A 21198-nucleotide genomic window follows, 5' to 3' on the forward strand; every position below is an offset into this window, starting at 1 on the left:
TGATATTTTAAACTAGAAATTATTTAACACACTTAGTAAATTTTGAGAAGATGAATCACAAAAATCTCACATAACAGGAAAAGTCAATACCGTATAAATGTTTTCAACAATCTCAATAAAATTTTATATATATATATATATATATATATATATATATATATATATATATATATATATATATATTTGCCGAGTCCCCGTGTCCAAAAATTTTAAAATTGTGCCGCACCCGTGTCGCACCCGCACCCGCACCCGCACCCGCACCCATGTGACATAGGCTACAGATGTTATGATCCCGTAAGCAAGCGCATCAAAATATCCAGAAATGTTGTGTTTGCCGAATCAAATTTTGGTCATAATGCTATCACTCCTCCTGAAATTGAAGTTTACCATCCTTGGTTAAACTCAGATCTCTTTTCTAGTATTGATGATGTTTGTTCCTATGAATGTCATCAAAGAGATGAGGGGAAACGTATCTACTGCTGAGCAAAGACCTCAGGAAAGTGTGATTTCTGAGTCGCTATCGGCTCCAGAAAGATATAAAGGCATTGTTTACTCTCGACGTGAGAAGGAGATACCCCTCAGCTCTAATCAGGAGCAGAATCATCCTGTTTCCATTCAATCAGCTATTCACGGAAGGTCTACCCGATCTCGACATCCTATTGATAGGTGGGTTAGTTATGAGAATTTTACAATGGATTTTCAACTCTTCTTAGCCTCTTTGGGCAAGGAGGATCAACCCACAACATTTTATCAAGCAATAAATTCTAAGAGATGGATTGAAGCTATGAACAAAGAAATGGAGACCCTTCATGAATGTGGGACTTGGGATATTGTTCCCAGACCCCACAATCGAAATGTGGTTGGATCGAAGTGGATGTATAAGATAAAGTATAAGCCGGATGGGACTATCGAACGATACAAGGCTGGGCTGGTTGCTAAAGGCTTTACACAGAAGCAAGGACAAGATTATGATGAGACTTTCAGTCCGGTCGTGAAAATGGGCACTATCCACATCATACTATCATTGGCCATTGAACACCAATGGACTCTCAGTCAACTGGATGTGAAAAATGCGTTTCTACATGAAACTCTAAAGGAGGAAGTATACGTGAAGAAACCCACTGGGTATGCAGAAGGAAACTCTAAAGAATACGTGTGCAAGTTAAAGAGAGCTATATATGGTCTGAAGCAAGCATCTCGATCTTGGTTTGACAGTTTTTCGCTTGAAGTAGAAAAATATGGCTTTATTCGGTCTCTTCTCGACCATTCTCTTTTCATATTCAAATGCAAAGATGTAGTTACCCTGTTATTGATATATGTTGATGACATTATCATTACAGGTAACTCTAATGAACATATTGAATAGGTTAAAGAACTTCTGAATCATAGATTCAAGATGAAGGATCTTGGTAAACTGCGATACTTTCTTAGAGTAGAAGTTGACAGGACTGCTGAAGGCATGACACGTTCTTAGCAAGGCAGATATGACTGATTGCAAGCCTATAAGCACACCCAGTGTACTTCATCAGAAACTTAGTTCCCAAGATGGAGATCTGTATGAGGACCCTACAAGATATCGTAGGATAGTAGGAATGCTTCAGTATCTTACCTTTACTCGACCTGACATTGTCTATTCTGTCAATCAGGTATCTCAGTTTATGCATGAACCACATATTGGGCATATGGAAGTTGTTAAACGCATTCTTCGATATTTGAAGGGAACTGTTGGAGATGGTCTTCAATACAGAAAGATTATGCATGGCCATCACATGTATGAGCTTCTTACTTACACAGATGCAGATTGGGCAGGAGATCCAGATGAGCGTAGATCAGTTTCAGGATACTGCATTTTTATTGGCCTAAATCTTGTCTCCTGGAGCAGTAAGAAGCAAAAAGCCATAGCGAGGTCGAGCACAGAAGCAGAGTATAGATCAATGGCAGCAACTACAGCTGAAGTAACATGGATCAGACATCTGTTGACAGAAGTAGGAGAATCGATTTTCAAAAGCGTTCTCTTGTGTGATAATCAAAGTGCTATCAACATGTCATTCAATCCCATCTACCACAGTCGTGCCAAACATATTGAAATTGATAAACATTTTGTAAGACAGAAGGTCGAAGAAAAGGAAATTGAACCAGAATATGTTCGGACTGCTGATCAAGTTGCTGACTTGTTTACAAAAGGACTTATCAAGGATAAATTTTGGATGTTAAAAGGCAAGTTGTTCATGGTTCAAAACCATGTACACCTTGAGGGAGGGTGAAAAGACACCATTCACGACTGGATCTGGATCTCAGGATCCAGACCCAACTTATCTTGTTTATTAACACATGCTCATTAATGGCATGTTGTAATATTTGTATAACATGTAATGGGTATTTTCGTACCCTAATCACTGTACAGAAGCCTACTTAATAAGAAGCAAAACACGCAGACCTGTATTGGATTTTCTCTGCAGCCCTCAGAGCCTCTCTCTCCTCGTTCGTTGCTTTCTTTCAATAACAAAGATTATTTGACCCTTGTGTGGGTGATTTGGTTGTTCTTGCATGTCTATTGGATTGAATCCATTTCATTATAGTGACGGCTGAAGCCGTCGCCACAATTCCCACTACAACAACAACAACAACAACTACGCCTTCATCCCAAAACAATTGGGGTCAGCGATATGAACCAAAAAAGAAATTCATTTTGGGTCTTCCACATGAATCCTTTTCCTCCAATCATTTCTATCCAACGCCATGTCCTCGGTGAGGTTCAAAGCATTCATATCCTTTCCTATCATCTCCATCCAAGTCTTCCTAGGCCTACCCCGACCTCTTTTAACTAATATATTTTCCCATTTCTCCAACCTTCTAACTGGAGCATCATTAGGCCTTCGCCGAATATGTCCAAACCACCGTAAACGATTCTCTCGCATCTTATTTTCAATGGGTGCAACACCTACCTTCTTACGTATCTCTTCGTTCCGAATCTTATCTTTTATTGTATTTCCGCACATCCATCTAAGCATCCGCATCTCAGCTACACTCATTTTTTGAATATGATGTCTCTTGGCAGCCCAACATTCCGTACCATATAGTAAAGCGGGTCTAATAGTCGTCCTATAAAACTTTCCCTTCAACCGCAATGGCATTCTACGATCGCACAGCACTCCAGTAGCACTTTTCCATTTCATCCACCCAACCTTTATCCTATGATTTACATCTTCATCAATTTCTCCATACTTTTGAATGATGGATCCCAAATATTTGAAATAATCATTCACCGGTATATCTTGCTCACCAAGCTTCACTACACTCCCATCACTACTTCGTTGCTTACTAAACCGACATTCCATATATTCAGTCTTACTCTTACTCAACTTAAAACCTCTAGCTTCCAATGTCTGTCTCCATAATTCTAACTTAGCATTAACCCCAGCTCTAGACTCATCAATCAAAACAATATCATCAGCAAACAACATACACCACGGTACATTTTCTTGAATTGATCTCGTAAGCTCATCCATCACTATTGCAAATAGGAAATGGCTTAAAGCAGATCCTTGATGTAACCCAACCGTTATCGGGAAATTGGTTGTCACCCCTCCACAAGTGCGGACATTGGTTACTACTCCTTCATACATATCTTTAATTATACTAATGTACTTGAGAGAAACACCTTTCTTCATCATTGTCCACCAGAGAACGTCCCTAGGTACTCTATCGTATGCCTTCTCTAAATCAATAAAAACCATATGCAAATCTTTGTTCCTCTCTCTATATCTTTCAATAAGTTGTCTAAGAAGATGTATAGCTTCCATAGTTGATCTTCCAGGCATAAAACCAAATTGATTCTCCGATATCATGACAACCTTCCTCAACCTAGACTCAATCACCCTCTCCCAAAGTTTCATAGTATGACTCATGAGTTTTATACCACGATAGTTTGTGCAATCTTGTATATCACCCTTATTCTTATATAAAGGCACCAAAGTACTCTTCCTCCACTCATTAGGCATCTTATTTGTTCGCCAAATCAAGTTAAAAAGATTTGTCAACCATTCTAAACCTTTCTCTCCCAAGCATTTCCAAGCCTCGATAGGTATACCATCTGGGCCAACTGCCCTTCTTGATTTCATTTTCTTCAAAGCCTCTGCAATTTCTTTCTTTTGAATCTTGCGCATGAAGTCACGATTTATCTCATGAAAAGGAATGGAGAAGTCTCCAAGATCTTGAGCATGACTATCATTAAATAGCTTATCAAAATAATCTTTCCATCTCTCCTTAATCTCCTCATCTTTGACTAAAACCCTTTGCGTTTCATCTTTGATACATCTAACCATACCCAAATCCTTCGATTTCCTATCTCTTATCTTTGCAAGCCTATAAATATCCTTCTCGCCTTCTTTTGTATCCAACTTGTCATAAACCTCCTTATATACCTTAGCCCTCGCGTTTCGAACAATTCCCACTACAGTTAAAAAATAATATTAGATACCTATTTTTTGTATCTGATATGTATAGAAAGCATACCTCAACCACATCAGCCTTGAGCATATCTGTTTCAGTTTTGCTATCTTCATTTGATGCTGAAGCTGCAAAAAAACACAATCTACCGTGAACAAGTTATTCCCAAAGTTAAAAACAATAAGCCTCATCTTTCTTTTTATGCTAGATCATTTTCTTTTTATTTGAAATCCCTTTTCCTTTTGCTGTGCACCCTGTTCATCGTCTTCAGAGTATGAATAAGCTTTCTTTTTGGATGCTTCATCCTGTGCAGCTTCATCTTTCTTATCACCATCCTACAAGTAAAGAATAGCTGTACAAGAACACTTCAAGAGATGACGGGGAATATTATTCAAGTTCAAATCATTAGATGTGAGTACCTGCAGGCATGGAAAAGAAAAGGTAGCAATAATGAAAAGTGAAAGCATATGAAATATATATATATATATATATATATATATATATATTGGGTTCATAAAAATGAGAACAAGCTTTTATGAGGTATAAAGCGGACATCTTCCATTCCTTTCACACCATATGTTATTCTCTCTTTTCTTTCTTCAAAAATAAGGGCATTTCCCTAATCCTTAGGATCACAATGGGCACCAAACAGAAAAAAAATCAACATCAGATCCGCTATGGAGTTAGTTTTTTTGCCCATAATGTGAAACAAAACCTAGAAAAAAAAAATTGGAGAGAGAGAGATAACATGCAAGAGGATGGCTGCATATATCAGCGGAGACCGAACCATACTTGAATGGAGCTTCAACTGAAACCCTAACATCAAACAGAAAACAAAGCAACACAGATCAGCTACAAATCAGAGTTTATGCCCATGATGTAAAACAGAACCTAGAAAAAAAATGTGTGTATGTGTGTGTGTGTGAGAGAGAGTTTGCTTTCTCCTCCTCAAGCAACACCAACGAGAACCTGTAAGAGTCTTGAACAAGGAGTAAAAGATAAAGAAGGGTACGTGAGAGAGATAAGCATATGCGGGAAGGCAAATCTTTTAGGAAACGATATGGGAAGTTGCTATTTTAGTGGCCTCTTCCTTGCCACAATATTAGTGACGCTTGGGCAGTCACCATATTACGAAAAACAGTGACTGCCCCTCCTAGCCGTCACCATTGGACCATATTGTGGTAGCGACATGCATGTATGAGAGGAACTTCAACTTGATGCTGTCTAAAGCCTTGCCCAGCTGTTTTGATAACATAATTTTTACTCAGTTTTGGTCCATGTGTTTGTAGGTTTCTTGGCTGATATGATACCATCCAGTGAAAGTGGCCCGTAAATTTGTGTTTGTTGCTCGATTGTTGCGAGTTTAGGTGGAAGTCTCTTGCTTACACTGACCAAATCTCTTTTGTTGCATAGCATTAGTTTCGAAACTTCCATTTAGGAAAAAAATTTATCCGAGGGGTGCTTCTGGGGCACCAACCAAAATCTGATCCGCAATTGCTTGACAAATTCTCTGTTCTGAAGCACATCCTTCCATGAGTTGGACCATATAGCCATGCCACCACTGTCAATTACAGTGGTATGCATTCATGTCCTATTGGGCATTTCCCATACTAATGTGCACGTTATGGCACTTGTGTGCTACTACACGACTTGTTCTATAGCAAGCAGAGTTCTACAGGTATTGTAGTGGTAGGTGAAGGCGTACACTATCTGGTAGTAAGCCAAACAGCATTTGAGGAACCTTACCTGTTTACGTACTTGCAGTTGGCAATGCTGATCACATGTCAAATAGCTTGGTTTCTGCACAGGTGTCACTGCACACACCATGGTAGTGCAGGACACATGGTTTGGTAATAATGTCAAATTACAAATATGTTTATGAAATCTCCAAAGTTGTCCTTGCCTCTTTTGTTGTGAAATGCCTTAATTAGTTTCAATGTTTCCATGGTATGCCTTCTTGTGATAGTACGCGAGAATTTTTTTCGCTTTGTATTTGATAATTTCATCTGGTCCATTTACTTTTTGTCATGGTATCTTTTTATCACCTGATTAACTTTTAATATGCCCTGCTGTTATGAATAGGTGATGCTTTGAATGCACTGAAACTAAAAGTACAGGACCCAAACAGTGTGCTGCAGAGCTGGGATTCCACCCTTGTAAATCCATGCACATGGTTTCATGTCACATGCAACAGCGATAATAGTGTAATAAGAGTGTAAGTGAACCATTAATTTTCTCCATCAGCGATTCTGTTCTTTTGGTTTATAACATTGATTCCTGTGCAAGCATTATCACCTGTAGCCGTCACAAGTTTGTTATTTATGTGTACACTTTACGATTGCCTATTTTGTATGAGTTGGTCATCTTATGGTTAGAACAGCAGTTGTTATTGATGAAATACAGTGTTAAATTTCAATAGTTCCAATTTCATATAGGACGAGTCAGTTGATATCAGTTAATTGCTTGTATTTATAGACAAGCTTAGTCATAATTCATTATTGGATGGTAATTTCTCCCGGTATGCTTTGTGTTATACCATACTGCTTGAATAGTTCTCCTTCCTTTTTGAAAGCTTGCATAATCATTTGTCTTTGAGTTTCTTTCTTACAGTTTGGTAAACTGCTAGATTAACTTATTTGCTTGTTGCAGTGATCTTGGAAATGCAGCATTATCTGGTCAGTTGGTCCCCCAACTTGGTCAGCTGACCAATCTTCAATACTTGTAAGTAGCTTTGGTGGGTGGATATCAGAACTCTTAGCTGTTATTAGAACATCTTAGAATCATTTAGAAGGGACTTGGGCTGAGTTCTTTAAATTCTAATATATTGTCTGGTGCCTTTAGCAGTTGACGTTTTGCAACATCAAGAAAATTATATTTATGATTCTCCCATGGTTGTATGCTTTATGGGCACGTTTGGAAGAGAGAAAAGCTCTCATAGAAAAAGAAAGTTTTGCCTATGAGAGTTTTTGATATGAGTTCTCCAAAATAAAGTTTTTCGCTTGTTTGTGTAACATGAGAAAACTAGAGTGGGAAAATGTAAAAAAATTAGAGGGGAGGAGGAGGGTGGTGGTGAGATGGGTGGTGGGGAGTGTAAAAATAAATTTTCTCTTGGTCGAAATATTCCTCCACCCCCCCATGGAGGAATGTTTCCTATCAAAAAGTGTACTTTTTAGAAAAACTCTCTCAGTGTAAGTCTCTCTCGTTTGGAAGGGTCGAAAAATCCGTATGGATTTTTCATTTTTCATCACTTTTCCTACATCTTTATCTCTTCCAAACATGCCCTATGTTTTGTGTCTTCATTCATGTATTTAGCATGCTTTTATAGATAAATTTTATTATGTGATATTATAAAAGATGGTATGAAATAGGTTCCATGCAATTTTATTGCTTATCAGTTTTCTTGTGACTTGGACAAATCTACACTGCAAGGCATCCAGTAAAAAATCTGTCTTGCAGGGAGCTCTACAGTAACAATTTAAGTGGTCCAATACCTAGTGAACTTGGGAATCTTTCCAGCCTGGTCAGTTTGGATCTTTATGTGAACAAATTTATTGGAGCCATTCCTAGCTCATTGGGCAAGCTTACAAATCTACGATTCCTGTAAGCAATGGTTTTGCTTTTTGTGTTATGTTGTTTTTTGACTCCTAATTTTTGCTGCTGCTGTTAATTTTACCTATTTATATTTCACAAAGCTTGTGGCTAAATTGTTTTATTTAACACATACTGTCATGAATGTTCCTTGTAGCTTATCTATGAAGATCTAATGTGCAGATCTATTGTACTGAGTTTTTTGTAGGGCGCCATAAAAATCATGTTTTAATAGCAAAATTTCAAATATATCAAGAAATTGAGGATCCCCACACTTTTAGAAATTCTTGTGTCGTACACAGTCTTGCCCATAGCAATACCTACTTGACATAAGAAAAGAGGTGCTGAACGATGCAATTGCATTACTGCTTCTATGTTGAACAATGAATGGTACATAATATCAATAATCAAGATAGAAATCCATATTGGCTCTTTGAGGACATTTAATAAGAGCTTCGGTGGTACACTTGGAGATTTCAATGCATGCGCTATCTCCTAGGGTGTGTTTGATTATGGTGACAAAGTCTCCAGGGACTATTTGTTGCATGGGGTCTGCAAGGCAATCAAACACTGCAAAAGTTTGTTAAATTGTATCTCATATATATATATATATATATATATATATATATATATATATATATATAGAGAGAGAGAGAGAGAGAGAGAGAGAGAGAGAGAGAGAGAGAGAGAGAGAGAGAGAGAGATTTCATATATATATATACTTTGTAATACCCTCTAGGGGTAAAACTGTCCTTTCATATGTAACACACATATTCATGTCTTGAATATGCCTTTTTTTTTCTTTTTCCTTCTTTTTAATTGGTTGGAAGGGGTCCACCATATAGATGTTGGACCCATCCAACGATCATAAATGTGACCGTTGGTGTAAAACCCATAATTTTTAAGGATTATTAATAAATAAACAACTCATTTTTTTTATCTCCAAATTAGAAATGTGTTTCTAGCTTTTGAATTTTATTTATTTATTTATTACATATTCATTTGTTCATTCAAGTTAATCAGGGTATAATTAGCATTTATAGAACTATTTTGGGCTATAAATCATTATTTATATATATATATATACTATATTTAAATATATTTTTGATGGAGTTTGTAAATTATTGGAGTGTATTTGTGTGTTATTTGGCTCTTGGTAATGATTTATAGGGTAATTTGCTATTTTTGGCTAATCTTGTTATAATTAACATTTTTTGAGTTTTTGGCATTTGCGATCGCACACGAAGGGTTCGTTGTATTACTTGGGTAGCGGTCTTTGCGAACTTCAAAACTCCTCGGTCTTTTGAGTTTCGATTCATTGTTCTTCACATTATTAAGGTAAGATACCTTAACTGAACTTATAGAGAGCATGTTTATGCACTAATTGTGTAAGCATGATGTTGCACTGAATATCTAAATGAATTGCAAATACAAGTTATGCTCACACACTTCACTTAGTTGTGGATATCTAGGACTCTTGTGATTGTAGTTCGGAGATCATGCTTGTCATGATTGTAGTTAGCGGAATATGGAGTGTATTTGCTGCAGGTACACCTGTGTGTGGGTTTGAATGCCTGTGCACTTATGAATGTATAATATGTACGCAATGTGTGTCATCATACTTTGGTTTGTGCTGCTTTGTGTGTTTCTATGAATTTGATACATGGTGCACATATAACTACTATGGCCATGTATAAGTCGTGTTCGATGCATACTGTGAATGTTATATATATTGTCTTGTCATATGATGAACTCATTTATTCTTGTATAGAAGAAAGCATGCAAATGTTATAAATTGTTTTGAACTTGTATGTCTTATTTGCTTGAGAAATATATGCGTATGATGTACGGTAGGATGGTCAATGAGATTTTGACCAATCCTTACACAATTATATCTAAGGTGATATATCGATTCATGTGGTGAAAAATGCATATGACTTTTATCGTATGTGTAAATCGCGAACTACGTAGGAGTTATGTATGTTGAGGTTTAGTTGCTTTGTATTATGAAATGTGCATCTTCACGTATGCATGCATAGAACTCATGTTTTGTTTACGCATGCTTCGGGGTTCAATTTACGGAGTGCATTGTTCTTTGTGACGATGATATGATGCGTAGGATAATATGCTTATGTATGATATGATTTAAATGCCACGTAAAATGCAATTATGAATGCATGCGATAAATATTTAAGTTCAATAGTGAACTTTGGTTCATGAAGCCTTATTGGTTAAATGTGTGATTTTATAATTTTAATGCCATATGAAGTGATGTATGGTGTGATGCTTTGATTATATACATGCTTATGCCCGTGTTGATGGCTATCGACCCTGAGAGTGGTCAATTGTATTGATGCATGTATCACGATATGATACTCGTTGAGGAACTGTTCCGAAAGGATTCTCTGTGAGGGTGTGCATGACCAGATCAGGTAATCCGGCTAGAGCGGTAAGTCTCTGTGAGGAAGTGCATTGTCTAAGAGCGGGTAACCTGCGAAGACGGTATATTCCTGTGTGGAAGTGCATTGTCCAAGACCAGGCAGACCATCTGTCTAGGGTAGTAACTCCTTGTGAGGGTGTGCATTTCTCAGACCAGGTGTAAAACCCAAAAATTTTGATTATAAAATACTCCAATTTATGCAATTTGGGCCTAGATCCACATTACGGATCTAGGACCCATAAAGGGGGTAATTAGGGTTAATTGATTTAAACCTCGATTTAATAAATAAATAAGTAAAATTTTTAAGTTTTTAAAATTTAATCCGAGGATCCACAGTTGGATCCATTCGGATCCAACTTGTGGATCCATTTTGACTTGGGGCCGGGTTGCGGGTCTCGGGTTCGGACCCGAGCCCCACCCCATATGTTCTGCCCTGTTAAATGAAAAGGGCAACCCGATAAGGGTTGCCCGATAAAACCTAGCAGGAAAACAAAAAGGGGGGCGCAGGGGGGTTACGCAGAGCGTAACGACCCCGCGCCCATCTCGGCAAAGAAGGGGGGGGCCTGGGGCCGATAAAGGAGGGGAGTGGAGAGTGGGTCTTGCCCTCTTCACTCAGCCTCGTCTCTCTCCCATCTCTCTCCCTCGTCTCTCTCCCTGTCTGCGTGCGCGCACCGGAGGAAGAAGAGGTCGCCGGCGGGCTGCGGCAACTAGCAGCCATCACCGACCTCCGGCGAGACTCCTGTCACGGCAGCAGCAAGGAGCAACCCCAGCCGACCCTTCTCTTGCAGCCACGACAGCCTCCGATCGCCGGAAAACTCTTCAAGAGGTACGGTACTTCTTGGAATCGGGGTGAGGAATCGAACATGGGTTCGATTCCATGGGTGGATTGAGGGGAGGATTTGGGGATTAGGTTGTTCCCCATTTCGAAAACCCAAACGATTTGGGGATTTACTGTACCTAACCCTAAACTGAAACCAAGTCCAGCCCAAATCGATTTGGGGATTTTTTTTAAACCCTACTTTCCAAAAATCCCTAGCCCAATCGATTTGGGGGTTAGGCTGTGGTATCGGATTAGCCCCAGTCGTGGGGTTTCCGATTCTTTGAAATGGATAACCCCAAGTTTGGGGGATTTCGGTTTTGGGACCCAATAACCTAAATACTTAAGGGAAAGAGGGAAACGGAATCTGTTTATTTTGGGTGCTAAACAATATGACAAAAAAAAATTTCTGTATCTTGGTTCAATTAAATTTTTGTTTCAGCAGGATGCCCAGTTTCAACGTTATTTGCTACAGAAATCTTGAGTTTTATTTAGGAAATAAATTGGTAATAGTTTCATGAGTTGTTGATTTATGCTAGGCATCGATTCATTTAAGATGATTCACAGGCATTGTTGATTTCATGAGAATCGATGTTTTGGATAGGTGTTGAAAAATTGGATATACAAAACTGATCCTGTGCTTATTCATGTACCCATTTCATTGATTTGAATTTGATGAGTCTTAAAACCATACTCTAGATCACCCACATGTTTGATGCCCGACGGTTGGCTCATGTAGAATAAATTGATAGGTATAATTGAATGAACTGATGTTCTTAAGGATGGATCCATAGTTAGATATATTTTGTGATGCCATCTCTTGCATGTGAAGACCAATCACATGTGTTGTACTCTACATCATTGGTGTTTACAGTTTTTTTTACACAATGTAAGTTTAGGATTTAGTTTGTGATCTCTGTTTTTCAACATATTGGATGAAAATCAAATCCTGTTACATATATTCCAGGTTACAGTGATGTCCTGTTAAGTACATAACAGAAATAAAATTCTGTTTTGAAATAGTCTGGGTTTATTTATCAAAGGAAACTGTTTAGCTAAGTCTTGGTGAAGGTAGTTGCTTTTGATTCCTGTAATTTGAACTAAGTTCCTATATTACCTTTGTTTCAGATTTAATATGTGAGACTTACTTGTTCCCGTATATGAACTAGCAAAATAATTGATTTCAGTTCTGTGTTAGTTGATTAGTTGTAATGACAGAAACTTATTGGTGTCAAGTTCAAGCACAACATTTGTTGAGTTTAAGTTACTTATGATTTTAGTAAAATAAGTTCTTATTCGAGCTTGCGGTTCAGGTGAACCATGGTGGTGCCATGTAAATACGAGTTATATTCTTATTAGAGAAATGTGTCGTAATGGAGCAATATATATATCTATATATATAAGTACATTTCCTTTCCATTTGTACAAGATATGTACATATGCTGTTTTAAAATTTTTGGTCACAGGTTCTCTTAACTTATATACTTAACACTTCCTTTTGGGTAGGCATGTATTGGCACTCACAATGGTTGGTTCTTTGTTAATCATACTCATCATGATAGGTTGATAGAAATGCTCATGCATGAAAATTTTTGCATGATATTGAAATTTGGGTGGTACCCTGCCCAGCCCAGCCGAATGGTGCTGGACTATATTTTTACAAAGGAAAGTATGATAAATGTCATTTCCTTAATTGTCCATGCTTGTGGACAAATGACAGGTCGATGGAATCCTTGTCCATGTATAGGGTAGCTCATATGGAAGCTTAGCCTAGCACTTTAATTTTTCAGAATACTAGCTAATCATGTTAGACCTGGCTCTTTGCATACAGGGGAATGAAAATGCTAATAGGCTTAGACTTGATTTGATATGCTTGATTGAATATCGTTGTCTAGTTGTTTTCATGGGCATGAACAATCATGAAACTAATGCTTTATTGCTTGAATTTACATGCATGGGTGTTCACATGATATAATAAAATTAATCAAGAAATGACAACGTACATTTTCAATATGTGACGTAGGTAACACACACATATTGAAAATGCATATGAATGCATTATGACATGCGTATGTTTGGGTTTATGATTTTCATAAGTGCACATGATTTTGGCACTTTGGCTTAGTGTTATAAATAAAACACTACTTTTGTTTTGTGGTGTGATGCCTCGATGGCCTAAATGGACCTTCATCGGCTTGGAGAGCCGTGGGTTGAGTTTTCTTTTATATATGTTTTTAGCTGCATCACTTGAACCACATAAGATGGTTTGGCACTTTACTACACTGTTCTAGTGGTGTATACGGGTTGGAGTCCCGAATGGGTCCCTGCAAGGGAGAATGCGGGGTTTTCACTTTACTTTTGCATATGTGTGGAAAACTTAAAGAAATGGACTTAATTAAAAATATAATGAATAAGAACAGTGTAATATACATTCTGGGAGATCTCATCTGGAGTATGAGAATCTTAGATATCCGGTCTTGGGGAGATTGTGAGGATACAAAAACTCCGTGTGCGTTGTTGCCCCTGAACCCGATATTGAGGTTCTTCTCCTGGCCACGGTTTTAGGGAGAGCCCGCCACTTTACCCGGGAGTGGTGTGTTAGTCACAGCTGTGAGTTTATGGTACCAAGGAAGTGACACTTGTGGGCGTGGGGTGTCCCCGATGTAACGACCCCAATCCATACCCTTTAAAAATGCAGATTTTTTTTCTAAGAGTTGCGGAAACCTTCCCAGAGATCTGGGGTCCTCACAGTTCCACTTTTCATTGGATAGCCCATCCACCACAAACGAAGTTGCAATTATCATCCATATCAACCAACTAAAACTCTTTTATTAATGAGTAAGAAAATTTCAAAGACAAGGTTTTCTTCAACTGAAAGTAAAGTAACAATTGCAGAAATTAAAAGAACTGAAAGACAAACGAAAGAGCCACTATATCCTCTACTGAAGCTGACAAGCCCAAGTATAACTCATTCATCCCCATATGCATGTCCAACTTCACTATTCACCATATCCTGTGAAAAACCAACAAAGTAGGGTGTCAGAACCGAAATTCTGAGCACAACTATTTCTAAAGAAAACAGGTGAGAGAAAGAACATGGATAAAATTTCATGCAGTGATTTGAGTGAGTACAGATATAAAATTTGCAACATTTAAATATCCATAACTACCAATAATTGCATATATTCACCAGTCAAGAACAGTAAAGCAGTGTCATATATCAATAACTAAATAATCAAACCTTTCAGCATGATTTCACAAAGTAAATCATATGCTACCACCAAATGATGTCATGATATCAAGAATGATTCAATCATGCATGATCTAATGCATAACAGAAAAATGCATGATTATGTGCAATGCATGATTTCTTCTGTTATCTTTCATTTAAGTTTCATCTTTCCATATGCATGCCCTATTAGATGCACACATCCTTAACTTCCTATTTTTAATTACCGTGGCCCGCGGATACACCAAACGGGTACAAACCCCGAGGTCAAGTAGGTTCCCAGGGTAGTTTAACACACAATTTGTATTTTATTACTGGGTTCCAACTTAGCCCTCGACCGATATCAGGAAACAACACCATCCATCGGAACATTAAACCTCCACATCTAATGTCGGGGACACAAGGGACACCCCACGCCCACAAGTGCCACTTCCTTGGTACCATAAACTCACAGCTGTGACTAACACACCACTCCCGGGTAAAGTGGCGGGCTCTCCCTAAAACCGTGGCCAGGAGAAGAACCTCAATATCGGGTTCAGGGGCAACAACGCACACAGAGTTTTTGTATCCTCACAGTCTCCCCAAGATCGGATATCTAAGATTCTCATACTCCAGATGAGATATCTCAGAATGTATATTACACTGTTCTTATTCTTTTTTATTTTTATTTAAAGTTTATTCTTTAAGTTTGCAACACCATATGCAAAAGTAAAGTGAAAACCCGCATCCTCCCTTGCGGGGACCCATTCGGGGCTCCAGCCCGTGTAAACACATAGAACAGTATAGTAAAGTGTCAAACCATCTTATGTGGTTTAAGTGATGCTTTTAAAAACATAAATAAAAGAAAACCAAACCCATGGCTCTCCAGGCCGATGATGGTCCAATTTGACCATCGGTGCATCACATAATAAAACCAAATTAGTGTTTCATTTATAACACTAGGCCCAAAATGCCAAAAGCATATATATTCATGCAAATATAAACCCAAACATGTATGCATGTCATAATTCATTCATATGCATTTTCAATATGTGTGTGTTACTTACATCACATATGGGTCTTAACCAATCCGTGGTTTCTTTAAGTGTGTGAGTGTACATGTACCATTTCACATATAAATCAAGTGTACATGTTCAAGAAGACTTACTAATAATTGAATCATGCTCACACTCATGCGTACCGTAGTCATAACAGTCCAGTGAAAGCATAAATCTCCACGACAAGTGTTTCCAAGTGCACATCCATATATGCCAATATAACCATGGACGTAAAACAACATTCACAAGCACGGTTTCAAAGATTCATGCGCAAGGATTCACGTATTTATACCAAATGTACGTTGTCATTCCTTAATTAATTTTATTATATCATGTGAATACCCATGCATGTAGATTCAAGCAATAAAACATTAGTTTCATGATTGCTCATGCCCATGAAAACAACTAGACAATGATATCCAAATCAAGCACAACAAATCAAGTCTAAGCATATTAGCATTTTCATTCACCTGTATGCAAATAGCCAGGTCTAACACGATTAGCTAGTATTTTGCAAAAACTAAAGTGCTAAGCTAAGCTTCCATATGAGCCATACTATACATGAACAAGGATTCAATCGACCTGTCATTTGTCCACAAGCATGGACAGTTTAGGAAATGTCATTTACCATATTTTCCTTTGTAAAAATATAGTCCAGCACCGTTCGGCTGGGCTTGGCAGGGTTCCACACAACCCATGATCTTATGCTACCCTTCCACTCAATACTTATAACAAAACAACAAGACTAAAATTGTCAAAAACTGCACAATGGTCATGATAACTGGTTCTAACGCTAGTCAAAATAGACATTTCAGCTAGCCATTTCTTTGTCATTAAAAGATCAACAATCAAATTTCTGCATCATCAACAGTTAAAAAGGAAACAAACTTCACAAATCAGCTGAGTTCTTTCCTTTCCCTTTTCAACTGATGGAAAGCTTTTTCAGCAAGTTCAAATGAAGCTTAAGAGAATATAAACAATATTTCTGAAAACTTTGACTTTAGTATGCTAAGAGGTATGCTTCCAAGTGAGTTCCAAGAGAGTATTTCACAACTACTTAATTTGTTGTGAAAGAGATGCATGGTTGGAAACAGTACTGCAAGAAGCCAAAAATGCAATGCAAGCATAATAGTTTTTCTTTAATATTGACACTGAGTATAAAGCCCTTGATTAAGACTACTGTAGTCAAATGAACACTTATAAAAGAATTTCTCTACATAAAATGACTTATAGTTTATTTACAAAAATATACCCAGCAACACTATGGATTTGATTGGTATTCTTCTTCACAACAGTGACATTGCCATTTAGATGCACCATTTTGCATCTCATAAGTAATGTGCTTATTCATCATCAATTTCAGATAAAAGGATGCTACCCCTCCAAAGTCACTCTTCAATGTTGCGGTTAATTCATGTGATTGTCCTTTAGTTCTCGGCTCACCACAAATATGCCATAGACACATCCTGTTAATAGATGTTTTGATCACAAACCAGCTGCTAGCACTGTCGCAATCTTGTAGTTGTAGCCTTACCTCTATAGTGTATGATCCATTTCCTCGACTTAAGGAATATTACAGCATTGCTAGTTCCCAAATAGGACCAGCCACATAAATACCTCATACCTAGAACTGGAACATTCCTGTGCATGTCCAATAAGACCAAACATCAAATACAACCGCTCATTGTAGCATGATTTAACTTCAAATTTACCAATGAATTCTCATCTTATAATAACCCTAATTAATGATATTGTAAATGCATAAGTCGGCAACCAACATCTTTGTTGCATCCAAGTTAGAGAGGTTTCCTTGTAACTAAATTTGGATTTCTAAATCCTGAAGACGTCAACTGGTGATTGATTGATTTAATCAAACCACCAGTTTTTCAACAAGAAAATTGAATTTTTAGATTTTTATGCTATTTTTATTAAAAAGAAAAGAAAATTAGGTTCTTGAGACCCCTTTATTCTTTCTCAGGCGATGACCTGCTCGAAAATAACACTATCAAGTCAATCCAGATCTCAGTCTCCACCATCTATAACAAAAATCAGTTTAACTTTCAGTAAGCCTTATAACTTCAATATTTTAAATATTTAATCCAAAAATCCATCTCTTTCACTCTAAAATGTATGCACCCACTTGCTCCTAAAGGAAAAATCCTTCATACAGTTAATAAATAGAAATTCTAAAATAAATATAACAGTTAATTATTCTGTGTCTCAAGTTTTTACAAGCTCTAAAAGAACTCACATAAAATGCTAAACATCGAGAATCAATCATTAAAGAAGTTAGCATCATCAACTTAACAAGAAATTTAAATACAATCCAAAAAGTAAGGAGGGTTAGGCAGACCCCACCAGTTATTATTCATCGAACCACTGGGGTTTGAACCTGCAACGTCCCCTCACAAGGAGACGTGCACTGACAGCTCCTACCAACTACATGGAGTCCCCAGTTTTATTACCCTTTCCTTACAAACAATATTGGCACCATATAATCCTAGAGTCCTCCAATGGCCTTTAGTATGCGACTTCTAAAGTAGGTTTTCCGAATACTATATATGTTTGTTGACATAGGCATTCGTAGTATTCTTTTGTGTTACTATAATATGAAATTTATGGATTGGACAATGTTCAAGGTACTAGAAAAAGCAAATGTTGATTTATCCAATGCAATCTTTTAGCAAGCTAATGATACTGATAAAAATTAAATATTTCAACTAAAACTAAAACAAGCAGACAGTTGTTGGCAAGACCAATTTCGATTGAATTGGGGTTTTTGTCAATCATCCCCAAATCTACAAGAAACTGAAAACCCCATGATTCTTGAGAAAAAGAATAGCCCCAGGAAGGGTTTTCCAAGAACTCATCTCAAACCATCGCACGGAATCGAACCCTTGTTCGATTCCTCACCCAAAATCCAAGAAGCACCGTACCTTATTGAAGATTTCTCCGGCGATCATCGGCGGCAATCGCGAAAGCAGGGCCGCGGCTGACGCTCCTCACTGCTGCAGTGGCCTTCGGTGGTGGCTGGTGGCCAAAACTCCACTCACGGCTGTTGTCGTGGTTGTTGGTGGCCGAGATCTCGCCTGCGACCTCCTCTCCTCTGACGCACGCACACAGACAGAGAGAGCGAGAGAGACGAGGGAGAGAGATGAGGGACTGAGTGGAGAGAGAGAGACGAGTGAAGAGAGTCCCCTCTCCACTCCCTCTTATCGGGCAAGACCCCTCACCCCTTCACGCCGAGATGGGGGAGGTCGGTTACGCCCTGCGTAACCCCCCCTTCCCCCCTTTCCTTTTTCCTGTTAGGCTTTATCGGGCAACCCTTATCGGGTTGCCCCTTTTAAAAAGAATTCGGGTTCGGGTCCGAGCCCGTGACCCGCGATGCTGGGTCCATTTTAATAATGGACCCGGTTCGCCTATGAGTGTCGGATCCTCAGTTGGATTCGTGGATCCAATTGTGGGTTCGACCCTCTATACTAAACTTTATTTATTTTTCTTCTTATAAATACTATTAATTATTTATTTAATTAAAAATTACTATTATAAGTATAACTTGACGCCCCTTTGTGGGTTATTTATGGATTCTTTTATGGATCCGATAATGGATCCGAGGCCCAAAATTAGAAAAACACTTGTTATTTTCAAATAAAAATTATAAAAATTGAGGTTATTACACCCGACATTAGATGTGGAGGTCTAATGTTCCGATGGATGGTGCTGTTTCCTGATATCGGTCGAGGGCTAAGTTGGAACCCAGTAATAAAATACAAATTGTGTGTTAAGCTACCCTGGGAACCTACTTGACCTCGGGGTTTGTACCCGTTTGGTGTATCCGCGGGCCACGGTAATTAAAAAAGAGGAACTTAAAGATGTGTGCATCTAATAGGGCATGCATATGGAAAGATGAAACTTAAATGAAAGATAACAGAAGAAATCATGCATTGCACATAATCATGCATTTTTCTGTTATGCATTAGATCATACATGATTGAATCATTCTTGATATCATGACATCATTTGGTGGTAGCATATGATTTACTTTGTGAAATCATGCTGAAAGGTTTGATTATTTAGTTATTGATATATGACACTGCTTTACTGTTCTTGACTGGTGAGTTATGTAATTATTGGTAGTTATGGATATTTGAATGTTGCAAACTTTATATCTGCACTCACTCAAATCACTGCATGAAATCTTATCCATGTTCTTTCTCTCACCTGGTTTCTTTAGAAGTAGCTGTGCTTAGAATTTCGGTTCTGACACCCTACTTTGTTGGTTTTTCACAGGAAATGGTGAACAGTGAAGTTGGACATGCATCTGGGGATGAATGAGTTATACTTGGGCTTGTTAGCTTCAGTAGAGGATATAGTGGCTCTTTCTTTCGTCTTTTGGTTCTTTTAATTTCTGCAATTGTTACTTTACTTTCAGTTGAAGAAAACCTTGTCTTTGAAATTTTCTTACTCATTAATAAAAGAGTTTTAGTTGGTTGATATGGATGATAATTGCAACTTCGTTTGTGGTGGATGGGCTATCTAATGGAAAGTGGATCTGTGAGGACCCCAGATCTCTGGGAAGGTTTCCGTAACTCTTAGAAAAAAGAAATATTCCGCATTTTTTAAAGGGTCTGGATTGGGGTCGTTACACCAGGTGATCTGGCGTGGATTTTGTAAATCTTTATTATGAATAAATGAAATGTTATGATTTGTGATGATCTTCTGAGTTGATTGAGATAGCCAATTATGAATCTATAGATTTGGCTTTTCTATTATAGCATGATTATATATTGAATTCAGATATGATAATCAGATCCTTATTGATTTTAGATCATGATATGAGGTTATGATTGTGACGCTTATGTTAGCGTATAGGTGAATGATACATCATGCCTACATAGTTTCATTGCAAATGATTGCATTATGATTGTCTGAGTAAATATATCACACCTATGTATCATGATTGATGTGTATCATGAATATCTAACTAAATTACTTATAAGGTATGTGCGTGTGTTTCACGTTGGAATGGTCAAATGTGATTTGCCTTATTGTTTATAAGAATTATGAATGCATATGAAAATGATGCAATGATCTGAATGTCTTAGATGTATATATATATATATATATATATATATATATGCGATGACTTGTATGACTTGAATACATATAGATTATGCTTTATTACGTGAGTTAAGGTTGAATAAAATATTAAGTGATGAAATGCTTTTAAATGCTTTACGTTCGAATGCTTGAAATGAATGACTCATAGGACGTTGTTCTCTTGTCTATCACTTGACGATGGATGAATAATATATCTTTACCTTTAAATGCTTGATATGTTTTTTTTAAGTTTGAGTTTGGGTTGCTTTACCAGACTTTAGCGAGTCTGACCCCGTTTTATAGGGGACAGGTAATGCAGATAAAGTATGATGAGTAGTTGGAGCGAAGGGCTGGTCGAGCTGCATCCTCGAGAGTCCACTCTTACCTTACGATCTTGGTATTCATGATCTTTTCGTTTTAAGTACTCAATCATGTAGAGGCTGAAGTATTTTTTCATACTCTTATTTGAAATGAAATTAAAACTCTTCATATTTCAGTCTTATATTGTACGTGGTTTGAAATGTTTATATCCCGTACA

General features: G+C 37.7%; 1 protein-coding gene across 1 annotated transcript in view; it reads left to right on the forward strand.

Annotated features, from left to right (window-relative positions):
- Positions 1 to 21198, forward strand: part of LOC149812025 (somatic embryogenesis receptor kinase 1-like) — an 87517-nt gene that overhangs the window by 31429 nt on the left and 34890 nt on the right. Inside the window, exons 2-4 of the mRNA XM_089992792.1 lie at positions 6532 to 6664; positions 7099 to 7170; positions 7906 to 8049. Coding sequence (XP_089848918.1) covers positions 6532 to 6664; positions 7099 to 7170; positions 7906 to 8049 — 349 coding nt within the window. The remainder of the gene's footprint in view (positions 1 to 6531; positions 6665 to 7098; positions 7171 to 7905; positions 8050 to 21198) is intronic.

This window comes from Nuphar pumila, chromosome 17 (genome assembly GCF_984573655.1).
Source record: "Nuphar pumila chromosome 17, dmNupPumi1.hap1.1, whole genome shotgun sequence".
Classification (NCBI taxonomy): domain Eukaryota; kingdom Viridiplantae; phylum Streptophyta; class Magnoliopsida; order Nymphaeales; family Nymphaeaceae; genus Nuphar; species Nuphar pumila.